This window comes from Theropithecus gelada, chromosome 2 (assembly GCF_003255815.1).
Source record: "Theropithecus gelada isolate Dixy chromosome 2, Tgel_1.0, whole genome shotgun sequence".
NCBI lineage: Eukaryota > Metazoa > Chordata > Mammalia > Primates > Cercopithecidae > Theropithecus > Theropithecus gelada.
This window is the reverse complement of record NC_037669.1, coordinates 76,135,340-76,155,438: the sequence shown is the minus strand read 5'-3', so window position 1 is coordinate 76,155,438 and position 20,099 is coordinate 76,135,340. Positions and strand designations below refer to the sequence as shown.

At 42.0% G+C, this 20,099-nt stretch overlaps 1 protein-coding gene across 3 annotated transcripts in view; it reads left to right on the top strand.

Moving 5' to 3' along the window:
• The window catches only part of ATXN7 (ataxin 7), a 106,660-nt gene extending 86,578 nt beyond the window's left edge, over positions 1–20,082 (top strand). For 2 of the 3 annotated variants that reach the window (XM_025375025.1, XM_025375026.1), the window contains 5 exons: positions 4,763–5,028; positions 6,874–7,072; positions 7,437–7,558; positions 12,078–13,056; positions 16,052–20,082. In XM_025375025.1, the coding sequence (XP_025230810.1) occupies positions 4,763–5,028; positions 6,874–7,072; positions 7,437–7,558; positions 12,078–13,056; positions 16,052–16,069 (1,584 nt within the window). In that variant the 3' untranslated portion in view covers positions 16,070–20,082. Of the gene's footprint in view, positions 1–4,762; positions 5,029–6,873; positions 7,073–7,436; positions 7,559–12,077; positions 13,057–14,219; positions 14,287–16,051 lie in introns of all 3 variants that reach the window. The other variant, XM_025375024.1, reaches the window with a different exon arrangement.
• Positions 20,083–20,099: the final 17 nt, after the last annotated feature.

Below are 20,099 nucleotides of genomic sequence, written 5' to 3'. Positions count from 1 at the left end.
AAATTATACTGACTTAAAGCAAGTCTAGAAATTTCCTTTGCATGTGTATGAACATTTAACAAATGTGTCAACCATGGTTCTTAAATTTTAAAAAACCACTTTTTAAAAAAATCTGTGACTTTGAGATAGCCCTGTTTTCTAGTTTAAAAAAAAAATACTGCAAGCCAGGCGTGCCTGTAAGTCCCAGCTAGTGGGGAGGCTGAGGCAGAAGGGTTGCTTGAGCCTAGGCATTCGAGTCGGCCTGGACAACATTACGAGACCCATCTGTTTTAAGAGAAAAAACTAGATAAAATATATAAATAATTTATACACAAGCTAAGAAAATGTAATGGTCTTCCTTTTTGCTCTGGGGTCTTCCTTATTTCCTTTAAAATGCCAGTATGTTAATAAGGTATATTTGCTGAAAAGTAAGGGTTATTGATGTGGTGGGTGGCTTCAGGTCATCAGTGAACACCTCTACATAAATGAGCTTATGTGTTGATGTGCATTTCTCTGGAGGGTGTCCCCAGCTACGCCCCAGAAAGGTTCAAGAAGCATTCAGAGTCACTGCTTTGAAGTATGTAATTTTAAAACCTTAGAGGGAGGGGGTAAAAATGATAAAAGTTAGCGTTTTCTTCTAAAAATTAATAAAATGGTTAGTGTTTTATTTTAGATTTTATTAAAGTGTATTTGAATAAAGGACTTCAGGCCCTGCCCCAGGCCCCATCCAGTGGAGGCATGTTACAGTCTTCTGGAGTGGGAAATTTTTAAATGGTTCTTACTTTAAGCTTCTAGTTTAATTTTAGTGTATAGATTTTGTCTTACAGCAGTGGTTCAGAACCTTTTTGGGGAAAAGGGTTGGTCAAGAGTGCCTTCAAATATCTCATTTTTTTAAAAAAAAAACACGGTCCATCTTTCCAGAATAAAATAGTGCATATACATATACATTCTGAATTTTTATCTTGGATTAATGGATACCCCCACCCCAAGCCCATCCTTGGATTTCTAGGTTAAAAACTCTCTTAAACTGCTTTTGTTTTGTATAGGGTACTAATTGGACACACAGTGGTGTAGTCGGGGTGGTGTATGAAGATAGCCATCTGAGCTCTGTAGAATTATGTCAGTTTCAGCTGCCCCTGAGAGAATGTGTGAAAGCATGCCTCAACCCTGTCCACATCATGATCACAACTTGCCATTCTCCTTTTGCCTTCTTCCTGCCTCCCTGGCTCTCAGTAATATGGATTTCTCAGTAATATAGTACCTGTGGGCAATGAGGTTTGCTTTTCTCAAACCCAAGATGTTCTTTTTCAGTCGTTTACAAAGCGTGGCAGGGAACCACACCTTTTTTCTTTCTTTTAAATTTTGTTGTGATGAGAACACTTAACTTGAGATCTCCTCTTGTAACAACTTTTCAAGCGTGCAAGACAGTATTGTTGACTGTGATAGAATATTGTACAGCAGATGTCTAGAACTTGTTCGTCTTGCTATAACTGAAACTTTATGCTCATTGATTAGTAACTCCCTATTTCCCTCTCCCTTCAGCTGCTGGCAACCACCACTCTAGTCTTTGAGTCTGTGAGTTTGATTTTAGAGCTCATATAAGTGGAATCATGCAGTGTTTAATATTTCTGTGACTGGGTTATTTATCTTAGTATAATGTCCTCAAGGTTCATACTTGTTGTAGCATATAGCAGAATTTCCTTCTTTTTAAGGGCTGAATAATATTCCAGTGTATGTATATACTGCGTTGCCTTCATCCAGTCACCTGTTGACAGACATTTATATTTTTTCTACATCTTGTTTATTGTAACTAGTACTTCAGTGAAAATAGGAGTTCTAATAGCTCTTTGAAATTCTGATTTCAGTTATTTTGGATAAATACCCAGAAGTGAGGTTCCAAACTTTTTTTTTTTTTTTTTGACTCAAAATCTTCAAGGAGCTTGACAAACATTCTTCCTGTGCCTTTATTGCTAGGTGGACTGACTTTGAATAGGTCTGCATTTTTCTCCCATCTTCCTTTTCAAATGATATGTGCTCCCCTTGTCCTTCTTTAAGGGTGTCATTACACTCTGTGGCATTGGGCTAAGCCTGTTATTGCATTAATATGTCTTCAGACCCAGCTCGTCATGAGATCGGCATAGAACTAGCAGAAAATGCAGCATCCACCAGGCCTGCCCTTTTACAGGATGCGTTGACTTTTTTTCATTGTTTAGTCAGTTCTTTTCCTTTTCCTTGCCTTCACTTTAGTCTGAATCTATTAAGCTCGGTAGGGCTAAACATGCCTGCGTGTCCCTACCCTGAGTGTTTCCCAAGTTGCTGCCAGGTGTCTTCTGTCTTAGACTTAGAACGTTATCTGTTCTCTTCACCATCAGGGGATTTGCTGCTCTTCGTTCCCATTACTCATTCTCTGTTGTCCGTCTGCCACCCTTACTGCCCCTCCTCACTTCTTCATCTGTCTAATATCCCGTCGAATTTCCTCTTTGCCTTCCATGCAGAGAGATTTGTGACTCCTGTAGCCTTTGTCCATTCACTCATTGTAGAACTTTTTATTACATACATCTGTGAACACCGACCTCGCTCATTCTAGGTCCCAGGGAATAGAGGGTTTAGCACAATAACCGCATGTTCCCTGTACTTGTGGCGCTTACAGTCTGATGAAAAGGATGGAGATTATTGATCACCAAAATAAGTGTAAAATTACCACTGATTAGTTATAAAAAGATGAGAGGACTACATTATGAAAGCCTGCAAAAATGAAGTTTGGCCAGGGAAGGCTTTCTTGCCATAGGAACATTGGGCTGAAATCAATATGATGATTTGTCTGGGCAGAGAAGGATGGGAGAGGTAGGAGAGGTGGAGGAAACAATATGTGTGAAGGCTCTGTGACAGGGACAGAGCAAATTCCTTAGAACCTTAAAGCCAACCAGATGGCTGAACAGAAAGAGGGAGGAAGAGGTACGCAGGACCAAAGGAGCAGGGATCAGTAAGCAAGGGTCTTAAGAGTGTGCAGGGCCCCGGAAGCTAGTTACACAGTCAGTCTTTATCCTGTGAGCCTTGGGCAACCTCTATCAGATTTCTGTTTGGAATGTTCTTCACAGCTCAGTGGAAACCCTACTTACTCTTCAAACTGAGCTGGGAAAATGTATCTGCCTGCTTTCTTCATTTGGCTGTACTGTGCTAGGCACTGGGGACATTCAGGCTGAGGAGAGGTTTATACATCTGATTGGAGAGACAGGCAGGTGGACCAGTAATGTATGTTCATTTGTTCTTTCAATACATGTTGGAGGGCCCTTATTTTTATAAACTTTTTGTTCAAAGCATTTGAGTGCCAGGTATTCTTCTAGAAGCTGGTACAACACAAACAAAACAAAGTTCCTTGTCTTCATTTAGGTTACTTTCTTATGGATATTTTTCATATTAAAGAAAATCAAGTAAAAATGTAAAAAGCTAAACACATTTATCTGTGCCAGGTTAGATTATTTAGGTAGACATAGTTTGCGGTGTGTCTCGTAAGGAGGTGGGTTGTGTTATTCAACTGAAAATGGTAGTTAGAAGCATAATTCCCTTTTTAAGTCCCTAAAGTTGTAGCAAATATGCCAACACATTTGTATTATGTATAGGGGTATGCACACATTTACAGTATTTTGTAATATAAAAGAAGAAAACGTAGGTAAATTCGTGTATGTTTATGGATATGTGATTGGGGCCACTGTAGCTTATGTAAACTCGTCCATTCCTCAGGATTAGCATCTCCTTGCATTTTTACAGACTGAGATCTCAGCAGTATGGAATGGTCAGGTTTAACTTGAGTGATTGGACTTGACTGCCGATAAGATTTGCCCAACTCTGACCAGTTTACACTGGTACATTCGACTGTATCTTCTGTTAGCAGTAGTATTAGGCTTATTTGTTTTGTTTTGTTTTAATGCCAGTAACTATGAAATGTGTTTGGACTACAGGCACATTTTCTTACAAGATTTGCTTCAATCACAGGTTTGTATTGGTTGCCTTAAGACAAACACTGCCATAATTTGACTTTTCTTTTTTCTCTGTGTGCCCATTTCTTAATTTTGAAATTAGACATTGTCTGAAGACCCAGGGGTATTGTCCATCCCATTTCCTTGATTTCCATAGCCAGTGTCTGTCTATAGGGATGACTTTGTCTCCCTTCCTGTTCATAGCATTTCTTCTCAGCCTCATCTGTCCAGTGCTTCTTGGCTGTGGCAGTCTGTCTGCAGAATGCTTTGGGCCACTTTAAGTTTTTACATGGCATTTTCATTGGAAAAGAGAGATGCAATTGCGTTGAATTTTTATTCTCTGGAAGTTACTAAAAGAACACTTTCTGATACATGTTTTATAGAATAATTGTTTCTTTCCTTTAACATTCAAAATTTTAAATGGTTCAAAGAGGGTTTTTCTAATGGAGTTGATAAGAGCCCCCAAATCCAAATTGCTATTGTGTCACAAACGTGAGTACTTGTCATATGGCACTAATGGTTGCACTTAGTTACATACCAGGTGTCACCGCTCACATTTCTTCTTTCTTCTGATGGAAATAAGATTTCCAGATTCTTCTGCATTTAGAGCCTAGAATGTATGCTTCTAGTCTAGCTAGGGAGAAAATATTGGGCTCTTAAGGTTTTTAGCTTATCAAATGCTGAGTACCCTTTCACTATGCTTATGGTCTAGGTTGCTTTTTTATTGGGAGTGGTGTTTGGGGATATAAGGCAGACCAAAAATTAATTATGAGATTCTTCAGTTTCTGTATTTTTTTGGTCCACAGACACATTCCTTAACCCAGCGCAGGGCTGTCCAGGGTAGAAGAAAGCGATTTGATGTGTTATTAGCCGAGCACAAAAACAAAACCAGGGAAAAGGAATTGATTCGCCATCCGGACTCTCAGCAACCACCACAGCCTCTCAGGGACCCGCATCCCGCCCCTCCTAGAACGTCACAGGAGCCGCACCAAAACCCTCACGGAGTGATTCCTTCCGAATCAAAGCCTTTTGTAGCTAGTAAACCTAAACCTCACACCCCCAGTCTTCCAAGGTAAGTCAAGCCCTCCAACTCTTTCTTCCACCTTCGGAGATGAGACTTGCACATGCTGTAAAATCTCAGTATGGTCATGATGTTGAGAAACATACCTCAGGCTCACTGTGGAGATAGTTTTCTTAAGGGAGTTTTACTAGGAGAAAAAAAAAAAAAAAAAAGTTGAGTTCATCAGTAAGTTTCAACCAGGGCTTCTCTTGGTTGTAAATGCAAGCAGCAAAATAAAGCTAGAGTTATCTGCTCTATACTTGCTCAACATCAAGTGTCTCAACCCTGTTGACCAGGCAGAAATTGGTCCTTCCTGCGGGTTAGTGACAGGAACTCTTCACTGGCTATGGCCGCAGTTTCCCTTTCATTTGTCTTTATATAGCAGTGGGAATTCTTGCTGGGGACAGGCATTCAGCCTGAGTTTTTACAGCATCCGTTTATTAATGTGTTTTTTCATTCATTCATTTGGGGCTTTGGCCCCGAGCATGTATTAGCATTTTAGTAGCAGAGTAAACAGTGAATCAGAGTGTTTTAATGAGAACTTATACACATACCTCAGAGACAGTGATGGTGGAATATGTGTGTGTGTGTGCTTATATACTGAACCAAGTTGAAGTAAAGACTGTACCTAGTTTCCAGAGGGAAGGGAAAAAGAAAGGCGTAGAGAAAGAGGGGCTTCCGTGTTAGCCGTTCATTTATTGGCAGCAAGAGCTTCTGCTGAGGAATGTGCCAGCCCTCGGTTGCTATTGCTTACCATTTCACCCTCATGTGTCTGATCTTTAAAATGGTTGCATAAAGGTGGAAGCACCTCCCTCATGGAAACCCAGGTGTCTGTTTGAGCCTGTCCCAACATGAGCTTTGTGGTTTCTATGCAGTATGCTGGAGGAGCCATCAGAGGAGGCTCCTCAGAGTGTGGTCAGGACCTGGCCAGAGATTCCTCCCCAAGTCCTTTCTTTGGTCATCTTCTCGTTGAAGTTTTTGCATCTAGAAAAATGTAAGCTTAATTCCAGAGGCCATTATAGGTGTAGGAAAAATACTGCCTTAAGTAAGAGGCTGTAGGCTATCCCCATAAAGTGGTAATACCACCTTATTCTTGTATCACCTCCTGTCTCTCCTAGGTTATCTTAGAGCACTTTGTGAATTACAGTCAGCCCTCTGTATCCATGGGTTTCACATCTATGGTTTAAACCAATTGCAGATTGAAACTATTTGGGGAAAGAAAAATTGTGTCATACTGATCATGTATAGGCTTTTTTCTTGTCTGAGTATTCCCTAAACAATACATTACATAGCATTTACATTGTATTAGGTACTAAAAGTAATCTAGAGATTATTTAAAGTATATGGGAGGATGCGCATAGGTTTTATGCAAATACTACACCATTTTATATCAGGCCACTTTGTACATTTGTGGATTTGCAGATTTGGCTATCCCTGGGAGGTCCTGGACTCAATTCCCCATGGATACTGAGAGAAGACTGTGTTTCATTTATTGTCTTAGTAAACCAAATCCAGTTGAAATTTGAAGAGAAATCAAAGAATTCTGTTAAATTCCATATGTATTTCCCCTTCTTTGGGGGAGAATAGAAGAGGGACCTGAACCACCCAAATGGCAATGGAAAGGATTCGTTCTAAGTTACCTTGATTGTATCTGGCAAACAGCTGAACTTAACATCCTTCAGTTCAGGAGAGAGGTTCCTTTAATCCCAAGCCACCTGGATCGGCATCTGTTTTCCCCCAGTGCTACAGGTGGAACTCAGGCCTCCCCTAGGTTGTTTTGGATACATTGTATCTCAGTTAAGGTGGCTGATTCCCAGGTGTGTGATCTGATCCGTGCTGCACTTTCTACTCACCAAGGCCTCCAGGCTGCCCTGCTCAGCAAGGTGGGAGTGCCCCCATTGACCCTCCTCCAGTCCATGAATCTCCACACCCTCCCCTGCCTGCCACTGAGCCAGCTTCTCGGTTATCCAGTGAGGAGGGCGAAGGCGATGACAAAGAAGAGTCTGTTGAAAAACTGGACTGTCATTATTCAGGTCATCATCCTCAGCCAGCATCTGTAAGTTCCACGTCCACCCCCGCATTGACCCTCCCCACACAGCATGGACAGGGCATTGCAGGGGGGCGCGCCAGGGATCTTGGCATGCCCATTATGTGTGGGACGCGGTCAAGGTGTGAGAGAAGCTCAGAACAGGGTGCCCCAGAGGCAGCACGCACTCTGTATGGGGGACATCTCATGCTTTTTTCCCTTTCTCTTCCATGACACTCAGGGCTAGGCATCGTCACTCTCATGCTTCACTGCCTCGGGTACTCAGAGGCAGTTCTGTCTTTCCTGATTAGCTCCTTTCCTGAAGGAGTGAGAACCCTGACTGGGCATGCCAGTGTGGGAGTCAGCAAGCACGCGGCTATTTTCTCTCTTGCAGTTTTGCACATTTGGGAGCCGGCAGATTGGAAGAGGCTATTACGTGTTTGACTCCAGGTGGAACCGGCTTCGCTGTGCCCTCAACCTCATGGTGGAGAAGCATCTGAATGCACAGCTATGGAAGTGAGTGCCTGTTGTTCTTGGGGAGAGGAGCTGACTTTACACAGTGCTGTGTTGTCTTTTGTTTCCTGTGAGACTGATGTTATGAAGATATGCTTATCTAAACAAAGCTGGCCTTTGGCCCTGAGAAGGTGCCTTGTCATTCATTCATTCATTTACTCCACAACTACATATTGTTCTGGGTCCTGGGGTTCAAAGCAGAAGGACTCTTATGTGTATGGAACTCAGTCTAGTTGGGATTGGCTGAGGGGAGAAAAAAACTAGTCTACAGAAGAATAAGGAGATGATAGCTTGTCCTAAGTGAGAGAATGGAAACAATAACAATCACCAAGACTTACTGAGAGCCAACTATACACCAAACAGCTTAGATATACTTAACATTCACAATTCTCTTGTCAGTTGACCATGATTATACCCTCCCCCACACCCCTGTTTGTTTTTTTTTGTGTGTGTGGTTTTTTTTTTTAATAGGTGACAAAACTGAGATACAGTGTCATGCAGCAAGTTAGTGGTAGGGCCAGGAATTGAACCTAGAGGTAACATGTTTTCAAGTAAACAGCTGAAAATATACAGGCCAGAGGGATTCAGGGAAAGCCTCTGTGAAGAGGCAGATGGATGAGAAAGAGCAGTCACTGGGATGGTGGGGAGGAGTGGGTTCTGGGCAGAAGGAGGCACCTGTGTCAAGGTCTTGAGTCAGAAATGACAGCTTTTTGGAGAGAGAGCAAGAAAGTGAGCATGGTACAAGCATGGCCAGGTGACACTGAAATTGCTTCAGTGTTGAAGGTTTTAGGTATAGGAGCCATGTGGTCCAGTTTGCAATTTAAGACACTTTGTGTGATATTATGTACTTAATGCTTCCCAAACAGGATTTTAAGTGGAAGAAGAGTTCCATGGCCAAAAAGGTTTAACTCAGCCTTTCCTGTAAAAAAAAAAAAACAAAAAACTGTTCTATTTTTTACTGCAGAACTTCTCAGAGCCTTTAATGGGCACTGTGCTTTGTAACTGTTGAAGCAGGGAATGTCATGTATAATGTGGAATACGTCCCAAACTCTTTTCACCTCAGAACCTTTCTTAGGGGAACATCTTGGAGAACTAGTATTCGGTGGGAGTGACTTTGGTGAATAGTAAGCTTTACTAAAGTGACTGTCCAGTAATCCCCAGGCCATCCCAGATCCTCTGTTTGGGCATCATTTACTAGGGCCTCCTTAAATGGACTCTGCCAGTACATTCATTTGCCTCCCTGCCTTGGTTTTCTAATAAAGTCAGACGCTGGTCAGAGGCCTTGGATTGTCTGCAACCCAAAGAACCATCTCCATGATCATTAGTAGGACATTTGTTTCCTTAGAAGACCAGATCCAGAGCACTGTTACTCTGCTTTTCTTTTTCATGTTTCTTTCTGGTTCTTGCTGGATAAGAGTTTCTTCTTTATGAAGGAACATTGTCCGTGGCTAGACACAGAATCAGGGGACTGGTTTTGGGGGTTCTGCAGGGGTTTTTCCACACCAGAACTCCCTAAGATACGTGAAATCTCAACTTCATATTTCTTCCGACTACCCACTGGGACTTGGAAAGCACATTGAGCTCATGAAACTATGGGTTTAATGTACTCCTGAGAGTTTAGAATGGACTTCTGAATGTTTTATCCACATTATGTTGGTATGTGGCTCATGGCCAACAGTTTGAGCAAAGATAGTTTCAGTTCCTAGTGACTTGTACGGTGAGACTTTCCTCTTGGATGTTGTGAACTTTTTAAAAAGTAGGATCATAAGGTCAACTCTCCTGTCTACTCTCTGTTCTGTCTGAAGGCTGCCTACTTGCTTCCAGCAAGAAGGAAACTGACCCTTTCCATTAGCATGACCACTGGTTTTTAAAAAGTCTACAGCAACAAGGGGCGTGTTGCTCAGTAATGAGCTGGCACATAGGCTTGGGGCAGATGAGACCTTGGTGCATGATGCCCCCCAACATAGGAGTGCTGGCAGCCTTTTCAGGCAGCCCTTGAGATTTGCTCTGGGGAGCTCAGCGCTTCTCATCCAGAGAACTATTCTCATCTGGCATCATTAAAGCCCTCAAGGAAACTTTCAAAGTGATCCAGGTCCCATCCTACTGGCTCAGCCCAAAATCCTTCCTTACAGGGTTATTGTGGTGAAATTGGAGGTAAATGAAGTGGGAATTGAGTATGAAATGAGTAAACTTCAGTTTGTGGAGTCTCTGGGCAGTGGTGAAATTTGACCAGCACTTTCTCTGCAGCATGGCCATAACCTGAAAGGCCACTGCCCACCTCCTGTGATTTCTGTGAACTGCTTGTCCTCTGTTGATTTGGGACCAGTATCCCATATTCCCTAAGAAGGGGCTGGGATGGTTTTCAAAGGTTTTTGTTGGTGTTATTTTTTTTTAACTTTTTGAAATGGTAATACAGTCACTGGGCTTAAAAAAGGAAAAACAAGGCTGAGGCAGAAGAATGGCGTGAACCTGGGAGGCAGAGCTTGCAGTGAGCCTAGATCGCGCCACTGCACTCCAGCCTGGGCAACAGAGCAAGACTACGTCTCAAAAAACAAAGGAAAAACGAGTATAAAGAGGCATACATTGAAAATCCTGAGTCCTCCTGTCTCCTACATGCTTGTTTTCCACCCAGCCCCCACAGACGTTACTATTTTTTATGTATCTCTACATAGTGTTATTTTGCCTCTTTATACACAAAAGAGTAACTACTTAAAAGAACTTTTCTAAGAGGAACTTGTAATTGCCTCTCGGAGAGATCCACATCCTTCCCTGCTCTGGAAGGGAAGATTTGGTTCCAGGCAGCCTGGTCTTTAGGCCCTGGCTTCCTGAGCCACCTGGTGGTCATGAGAAGCCACTGCTCCCAGTGAGCAGTAGGGCTTGGACTTCATTTAGAGCAGGGATTCTGGATGCCCCAGAATCACCCAGGGGCCTTGTTGCCATACAGCTTCTGATGCAGTCATTCTGGGGTGGGGCCCAGGAACTCAGCTTTCCTAACCAGTCTCTCAGGTAATTAATGACAGTGCCTGCCACCCTCCTCTATGAGTAGTGCAGAGAGAGAGCCTAGCCTCCCAACCTTGGTTCCACATTAGAATCCCCTGACATTAGAATCCCCTGGAGAGATTTAGAAATTACTACTGTCTGTCCCCACTCCCCGCAGAGACTCTGGTGTAATCGGTATGGATGTGGCTTAGGCTCCACAGGTGACTGTAGTGTGCAACAGCTGGAGTTGAGAAGCACTAACATCAGGCCAGAGCTGCACCCTTGAATGGGGTTTTGGGTTTTGTTTTTTGTTTTTTGTTTTTTGAAACAGGGTGTCACTGAGTCACCAAGGCTGGAGTGCTGTAGTGTGATCTCAGCTCACTGCAACCTCCACCTCCCGGGTTCAAGCGATTCTCTTGCCTCAGCCTTCTGAGCAGCTGGGATTACAGGTGCACACCACCATGCCCGGCTAATTTTTGTATTTTTAGTAGAGACGGGGTTTCACCATATTGGCCAGGCTGGTCTCAAAACTCCTGAACTCAAGTGATCCACCAGCCTCGGCCTCCCACAGTGCTGGGATTACAGGTATGAGCCACCGTGCCTGGCCTAATGGGATTTTTAAAGCATTTGCAAATACTTGCAGTCATTAATTCATTTTATTAATAACAGTAGTCTTTAAAAGCATCTGGAAATCACCTAGGCAGAAGTCTAGGCCAGCTCTCTCACTGGGGTAGTGGTTGGGTCAGCCAGGGCTACCCTGTAAGTCGGGATCAAGGCAGTCCTGGCACTTGCCTTCCAGTCAGGTCTTTTTCTCTTCTGTCACCTCAGTTTAAATTCTGCCGAAGAAGTTTTTGAAATTTTGTTACTGTCACATTTAACATTCAGAGCTAAAATAAAAGGAGACCGTCCCTGGTTTGAATTTAGACGGTTTCCGCATCCCCTAATAAATACCTTGCCCACACATTCTTAACAGAATCCATTGTTACAACATCATGCTGAATATCCCTTGATACTGTGGGGCTTTAGTCCCTTGTTCAGGCCAATAGTTATGACCTAGCAGTTACTGTTAATTAGCTGCACCCTTCCTTTTCTCTCACTCGTTCCTGAATTCTCTCTTCTGTGTTTCCTGCACTGTGCTGAACACTAGGACTACAATGGTAAATAAGCTGGGGATGACTCTCTGCAGAGGATTTGGTGATTAGCAATCCGACACTTAAAGGATGAGCAGAAGTTGGGGTATTGGGTCATGGCATTTTCTCAGAATATAAGGAACGGCTGGAAGCAGGGAACAGGGCATTGGGGGTGGGAGGTGGAGTTAGAGGCTGGGGTAGTAGCAGCGGGGAGTTGCACACATATAGTTACTCTAAGAGCCCCAGGAAGGCATTAAAGAATTTGAAGGAGAGAGGTGACAGAATTGGCTTTGTAGTTCAGAGTGATCGCTTTGATGTGGATGATTTCTCTGTCATAAGCAGAGAGGGTGCCATCTGAAAGTCTCCGTGAATGGCTGTGGTCAGTGTCATTCACTATCCTCTCATTTTTTCAGGAAAATCCCACCAGTGCCCAGTACCACCTCACCCATCTCCACACGTATTCCTCACCGGACAAACTCTGTGCCGACATCACAATGTGGAGTCAGCTATCTGGCAGCAGCCACCGTCTCTACATCCCCAGTCCTGCTCTCATCTACCTGCATCTCCCCAAATAGCAAATCGGTACCAGCTCATGGAACCACACTAAATGCACAGCCTGCTGCTTCAGGGGCGATGGATCCTGTGTGCAGTATGCAATCCAGACAAGTGTCCTCTTCATCCTCATCCCCTTCCACGCCCTCTGGCCTTTCCTCGGTTCCCTCCTCCCCTATGTCCAGGAAACCTCAGAAATTGAAATCCAGCAAATCTTTGAGGCCCAAGGAGTCTTCTGGTAACAGCACTAACTGTCAAAATGCCAGTAGCAGTACCAGTGGCGGCTCAGGAAAGAAACGCAAAAACACTTCCCCACTGTTGGTTCACTCTTCCTCCTCCTCTTCCTCCTCCTCCTCTTCTTCTCATTCCATGGAGTCTTTTAGGAAAAACTGTGTGGCTCACTCTGGGCCTCCCTACCCCTCAACGGTAACATCTTCCCATAGCATCGGCCTCAACTGTGTGACGAATAAAGCAAATGCGGTGAACGTCCGGCATGACCAGTCAGGGAGGGGCCCCCCCAGCGGGAGCCCTGCTGAATCCATCAAGAGGATGAGTGTGATGGTGAACAGCAGTGATTCCACTCTTTCTCTTGGGCCCTTCATTCACCAGTCCAATGAACTGCCTGTCAACTCCCATGGCAGTTTTTCCCACTCACACACTCCTCTAGACAAATTCATAGGAAAGAAAAGAAAGTGCTCACCCAGCTCGAGCAGCATCAACAACAGCAGCAGCAAACCCACAAAGGTTGCCAAAGTGCCAGCCATGAACAACGTCCACATGAAACATACAGGCACCATCGCAGGGGCACAAGGACTGACGAACAATTCCCTCCTTCATCAGGTAGGAAATGGACTATGACCCCCATGGGAATGCCCATTTCCTCTCCCTTAGGATCTTTTGCCAGCTCAGAAATGTGTTTGGTTGGGTTGGTTGGTTGGTTTGTAAACAGATATTCAGCTTCATGGTGTCTTAAAAAAAAAAAAAAAAAAAAAAAAAAAAAAAAAAAAAAACAGCTCACAGCCATATGAAGGTAAAACAGGCTCTTCTGCCAGAATTTCTGGTGCCTTTGGAAGATGCTCTTCGGAAAGAAAGTGTAGTAATGCGTTTTTAGTAGATAGAGCTGCAGAAAGCATCAGGCATGACAGCAAAATCATAATTGGAGGGGAGTCCCTTTATGAGATAGCCAATAATATGTTATCCCAATGCTGTGAAGTGTGTGCCATTCAAGGCTTTAAGGAAGGAAGCAGGCATTGTTTCCTGGATAGTGGTTCTTCAGTATGTTCCTCTGAGGAAAGCTGGGCTAAAATCAAACTGATCTAGAAAGGGGTGTTTTAAGATTTAAAATGAGGCCGGGCGCAGCGGCTCATGCCTATAATCCCAGCACTTTGGGAAGCTGAAGCCCGCAGATCACCTGAGGTCAGGAGTTTGAGACCAGCCTGGCCAACATGGTGAAACCCCCGTCTCTACTAAACATAAAAAGATTAGCTGGGTGTGGTGGTGCACGCCTGTAATCCCAGCTACTCAGGAGGTGTAGGCAGGAGAATTGCTTGAACACGGGAGGTGGAGGTTCCAGTGAGCCAAGATCACACCACTGTACTCCATCCAGCCTGGGCAACGGAACAAGACTATATCTCAAAAAAAAAAAAAAATTATTATTTTTCCCTCTCAAAAGAATTTCAGATATTCTGGTTAAATCTCACCCCTTATTTTCTCTTCCCGTTTTTGAGGGAGGCAGGAAAAACAGGATTCAGTATGGGCATAGCAGAAGATTGAAATCTCATTCCAAGCTCATAGTTAAAAAGAAGTCTGCATATGAACCCATCAGTAGAGAAGTGGCTAAGTGGTTGTGGGATTCATAATTAACCATGACTTTCTCTCTTAGGCTGTATTTTTGTCTCGTCCCAGCTCTTCTGCCTGTTACTGACCTCACCTGTAGCTGTTTCTTCCAGCTTCCTTTGCTCTAACTTCCAGCTCATCTCTCATCTTGTTATTTTATTCATCAGGATATCTCCTCACCTTGCTTACGAACAGGAATTTCAGCAACATCACCCCTGAGCCCTGATTTAAAATGTGAGGCTCTTTTTCATGGTTTTTTTTCCCCTTCCTCGTCTTCAGAACTTAACTCAAATGCCAGCCAGGTTAGAACTTTTTCAGAAAATACCAAGAAGTTTCTTAGTATTTTCTTAGTGTGATGTAATTTTCCTCTAATATTTGGGTGAATTAACACCCAGTGCCAAAGCTATGGGGAAAATATTTGTGAATTTAACCAGCTGCATACATTATGGGTTATTATGTGTTGTTTGGCATCCTGATCAGGGGATTCCTGGACAAATGAGAAGTGTGCTTTTCCTTCTTGGTTTGTAGTTACTCATTACAGTTTATAAGCATAATAATCCAATATAAACACAGAAGACATGGTGTACCCATTATTCAACACACCATCATTGAGAGTAGAGTCCCCAGGAGACATGATCCCCATGGGAGGGGCATCCCATTGTGCTGTAATGTCCATCTCACATCTGTATTAGTGAGCACACTGTCTTCATTTAGACAGGAGTGTAGATCTTAATGCCCACAAGTAACAAAAAGGACAGAAGGGGGCCAGGTGGGGCACAGCAGAGATTTGACAGTGCCTACTAGAAATAGGGCGACATGGAGCAGCTGCTTCCAGACATTTGTTACCAGCTTTAAAGAGAGGCTGCAGATCTGGACTTGCATGTGAAATTTAGTCGAGATATATGTGTGTGTGTGTGTATATAAATACATACATAAATACACACATACATACACACACATACATAAATACACACACACATACACGTTTTTTTCTCTTCTTAAATCTGGTATAGACTATGTATCTGTGGGCCATCTTTGGCTCATGACCTGCCATTTTGCCACCTTTGATTTTTACCATATAGTGGCACTGTGTCTTACTAGAACAACGCAGACAGCCTAACTTTGGGCTTTTTCCTTAAAATCAGTTTCCACTTAAGTTTGTGTTTGAGAGAGAGTTTCTCTGCAGAGGAGTACTTTTTTTTTATGCTGCACAAATCCTGGGGCAGGAGTGGGGGTGCTTGCTTAGAGATCAAAGGATCATTGAACCCCAAGAAGTGTTGCACATTTTTATGTCTTTGTTCATTTATCTTATAGCTTTCATAAGAATCTCAAAGGGACTCATGACCCCAAAATACTTTAAAGAATGCTGCTGTTACAAAAGTAGGGATCTCTACTTGCTGTTCCTTGTGGAGCTGCCTTTAAAACAAAAATAACTGGGCTAGTTGAAGTTTTCTAAACAAGGGGATGAAGAGTGGGACACGCTAGCAAGTCTGGGAGATGATGGGGTTGGGTAGTGACCCCCAAGAGTCTGTTCATGGCCTCTGCCACCAAAGATGTAAAAGCCTACTGTGAATGCCAGAGTTTCCTCTCCCCCAGCATGGGCACTGCCCTGAGTGCGAACTGTCACACCTGTGTGTGCTGGCCCTTGACCTTGTTCCCTTCTCAGTTAACAACCTGGAATACCTTCAAGGACACAAAATCAGTAAATAAAACTAACAGGCAAACATAAGAGCCTTTTCTCTAAGCTAGAAACCCATGCCTGCATCTCTTCTAGCCAGTTGTCTAGAAGTAAATCTTTGCAATGATTGTGCCCAGTAATAGTGAAGGCATTTGAAAGCTAAGGCCAAATTCTATAGCTGACTGTTCCTGGTGTCACTCAGTCAATGGAGACTTTAGTAGTGTGCAGCCTTTGGAATATTCTTGTTTAGAATCAAGAGAGTGCAGTGTGTAAACGCTTACTTACCTTTTCATTATTTCCCCACCCCCTCTTTTTTGAAAGCCAAAGGCACGTCCCTGACAGCTGAAAATAGCACGGGGAGGAATAATGCGGACACTTTTGAGGACAAGTTACACCTCCACTCAGCACTCTGGACTCCACGATGCCTTTGAGTCTGTTTTCCCAACCTCCTGTGGGCCTCAAGGGTAGAAACCTGCCTGGCTGTTGTTTTAACAGAGGATTTCCCTGAAGCTATGTCTCTAGCAGTGAGTACTCATAAAGGACACTGGATCAAGTTCAGCCACCGAATTGCTTTTATCAGTGTTAAAGTGGTCTGGACTGCTTGTACCAATCTGTGAGAAGTTTTTGTTTTTGTTTTGTTTTTTAACTTGCAGTATATCACGGAGCCACTCTTCAAGTAGATTGGCTGGGCAAAAGAATGTTTTGGCAAGAGCGTTACTGTAGACCTTTCTCCCTCCTTCCTTTTACTACCTTTTTTTTTTTTTAACACTGTCGTCTGTAGGTCACTCTCCAGCAGTTAGGCACCTTAACTGGAGACCAGAAACCTTCCAGAGGACAGAGGGCTGCATCCTGAGCAACCCTCTGAAGAAGGGAATTAGGCTTTAGATTTTGATAGCAGTGTTCCAGGAATGAAATACGGATGTTAGCCCAAGGCACCATGACAAAGTAGCCCAGCCTTTTGAAAGTAATTTGGGAAAAGAAACTGTCAGAAGTTTCTAACTTACAAACTGGTTTGAGATTTTCGATGCCCAGACAGCAAGCATAAATTATTTTGGAGACTTACTTTTCATGATACAAAAGCAATTCTGTGTGATTTTGTTTTGTTTTTGTTTTTGTTTTTTTTTAAGAAAGAGAATGCAAGCTAGTTTTGAGAAAGGAAGGCCAAATTGGGTCGGGGGAGGGTGGGAATGAGGAAGTTAAAATCACTATAGGGAGAAAAAACTTTTTTCAAGATTTCCAAAGAGAAGAAATTTTCTTAATCCATTAAGTTTTCATGGTAAACAGTATGTCAGATTGGGTTGGTTGTCCTACCTAGTCTATTTTTGAAAGTCACCTTTTAAAGTGACATTATTAGATACATTTAAATGTTTCCAAGGCACTCTCTGCATTACCCTTGTTTTCCTCTTTGGATACTGTCCTGGGACTAAATGTAGGTTTCCACTTCAAGCACTTCTGGCATTGTGTGGTTTTGTATGCACTCCCCTTCATGCCACTCCAGATGTTTATTTGGATGTGGTTGGGGACGAGAGCAGACACCAAGGGAAGGGAGTTGGAGAACATGTAAGTCCCGATCTGAAGGTCTTTTGTGATGTGTGTATAGGATTGCCCTGACCCACACCCTCCTTTCTTGGGATTATACCAGCCATCTTCCTGAGAGTTTTGGAGCCCTCTAGGATTTTTTTTCTAGTACCCCAACCCTAAAGAAAGACCTTAATACGTTAAAACAGCATTGCTTGGAGAAGGTGTCATTGAATTCGGGTATGAGCCAGAGCCTTTAAATGGGGGCTTCCACCACTACAGGCTTCTGACACGAGAACCAGGCACTGTTGCTTAGAAGAACACACAAAAGTTGCCGAACACAGGGTAAAATTTCCACGGCACTGATCATTGCCCTGGCCAGGGCCTGATGAGAGCCAGTCAGTACATCCTTTTTTCCCTACAGTTCTTGGGTTTCAAACTTCAGTTTCAGGGAATTTCAAGTCAACAACAGGTAGAATGAATAAACTTGGTTACCAGCCTAATAATGTGAATTGCTACAGAATTATTCTTATTATGTAAGAAAACAAAAACTTTATGCAGATACTTTAGCTATAAATTGATGTAAAATACTGATTTTTTTTAAAGGAAGGAGAGAACAGTATCTTGTTCAATTATTATGCAATCAATCAGTAAATGTTTTTAAAATGATACTACAGGAGAGCTTAGTAAGGAGAGGGCATGGATGGGCCAGTTTGGCATAGTTAGGATAAATCAATGTGGTTTCCATCCCAGTCGGGGAAGAGAGAGGAGGTGAGAGGGAATCAGAACGTACCTAGTTGATTCCTTGGTGACAAGTGCAATGGGGTATGGGTAGAATTTATTTTCAGAGCCAAGAGGACTTGATGGTTATAAATAAAGTTGCCTTTAGCAATGGAATTTACAGAGAGATCATGTTGTTCCGAAAGATGTGAATAGGATCCATGATAACAAGTTGATTCAGAACAATGTAGATATTTAGATTAGCAAGTATTGAACATTTGATTTCTTAGACTGAGGTTTTAATTGAATTTCATTATGTCTCCCGGTAATACACAGAGCATCGGGATTAGGAAATTAGCCATTTTGGATTCTGCCTGCCACAAACAGACCTATTCTAAACAGTGCTATTAAATTTTAGACTGTTCAAATATTTTATTTTCTCCTACAACTACTTTTTATGATGATGAACAATTAAGACCATTTAAAACACGGGAGTACAAGTATTTTTTTGAATTAAATTAACTTGCAAAAACCAAATTTACAGTGGTTGGGTTGTTTCTAGACAGACTTTGGTATCAATTTAAAACCAAGATAATTTTTATATTCTTTCCAATAGAATTTCATGACAACTCCTGCAGTTTTCTTAACCTACAAAAAAAAAAAAAGTGCTGCAATGATGAACAAAGAATTATACAAAACCTACTTTTGTATCTTTATTTTGGAATTTCTTGTTCTATTATAAATATGGAAGTATCCCTATTTCAGAAGACATATTTTGTTAAAAATGAATTGTACATATTTAAATATGTATTTTTGCACAGGTCTTTTTTTCTGATATCCTGTTTTGGTACAATTGAGATCATCTAGTATTTATTTATTAATTAATAAAAGTAAATACCTTTTTATAATTTGAAGTGGTTCACTGCCAAGCCAATAGTTCTAGAACCTGCCTCCTTTACAGTTTTAAGGGATGCCTCTGTTCTGTGAAAAGTCTTTGTCCCTTTTAGTGTCTCGGGAGTGGATTCATACAGATGAAGTGGGCATTGCTTCTTCCTGGTTGCCTGGTTTCCCGATAGACTACATGTAACTAAGTGACACACTGCTTTTCTTTTGTTAGTATTTTATGTGTGAGAGTGTGTGATTGTGTGTGTGTGTGTGTGTGTGTGTGTGTGTGTGTGTGTGTATACTCTGAGCACATGTATGTTAGTATGTGATGTGGTTTAAAACTAATGGAAAAAACTGAAAGTGCCTGAACCTAGTTTTAAGCTTAGACAGAATCTCTTTAAAAGACTTGAATGTTCAGTTGAACTTTTGGAGTTTGCTTTTTTCCACGTAAATATTGTTTCTAAAATTTTAGGGGAGGAGTTGAAAACCACCCATGCTGGTAATTTTATAAGGTATTTTAAAATTAAGACCTTTTGGTTCATAGTAATTCAATTGGTGATGGATTGCCTGGTGGCACCAAGGGTTGCAGATCTTTTTGTCAGCCAGCAACTTACACGATGTGTCCGTTTTGTTACTCACTCATGAAATACAATTTAAAATATTTAAAATATTTTGTATTCCAAAAACATAATACAAACAAGTACCTCTGAGAACATGAAAAAAATGTATAATTTGAAAAATGTAACTTATAAAGGCAGCTGTCTTCCTGTAAGAGTTCTGTTGCCAAGGAATTTCTTAATGTCGCTCATTCTGTCCAGGGGGTTTGGGGGGATTGGGCTTTGAAAAAATATTGTTAAAAAGTTTGTTTAGCAGAAAATAATCATTTTTACATTTTGTGCAAAACATTTTACATTTTCAGATCATTTAAATGAGCACTACATACTGTCAGTGTGAATGTAGGGCCTTGAAAGCATTTTGCTTTTTTTTTTTTTTTTTGAGCTTGGTTATAAAAGCAATCTCCTGTGTTAAAAACGTGTGAATAGTTTGATAATTTGTACACATAATCAAGAGCATCTCAGCTGGACTTTGTGTTGGCTGCTGTATAGAACATGAACAAATGTCAAGGGATAGAAAATTACTTTGGATATTTAAAAGAGAAGAAATATATAGTCTATTTGTTTTGTAACAAGTTTCTGTAAATAAAATAATTTATACTATTTATAAGAAAAGGTTGTGCTTTGCTTTA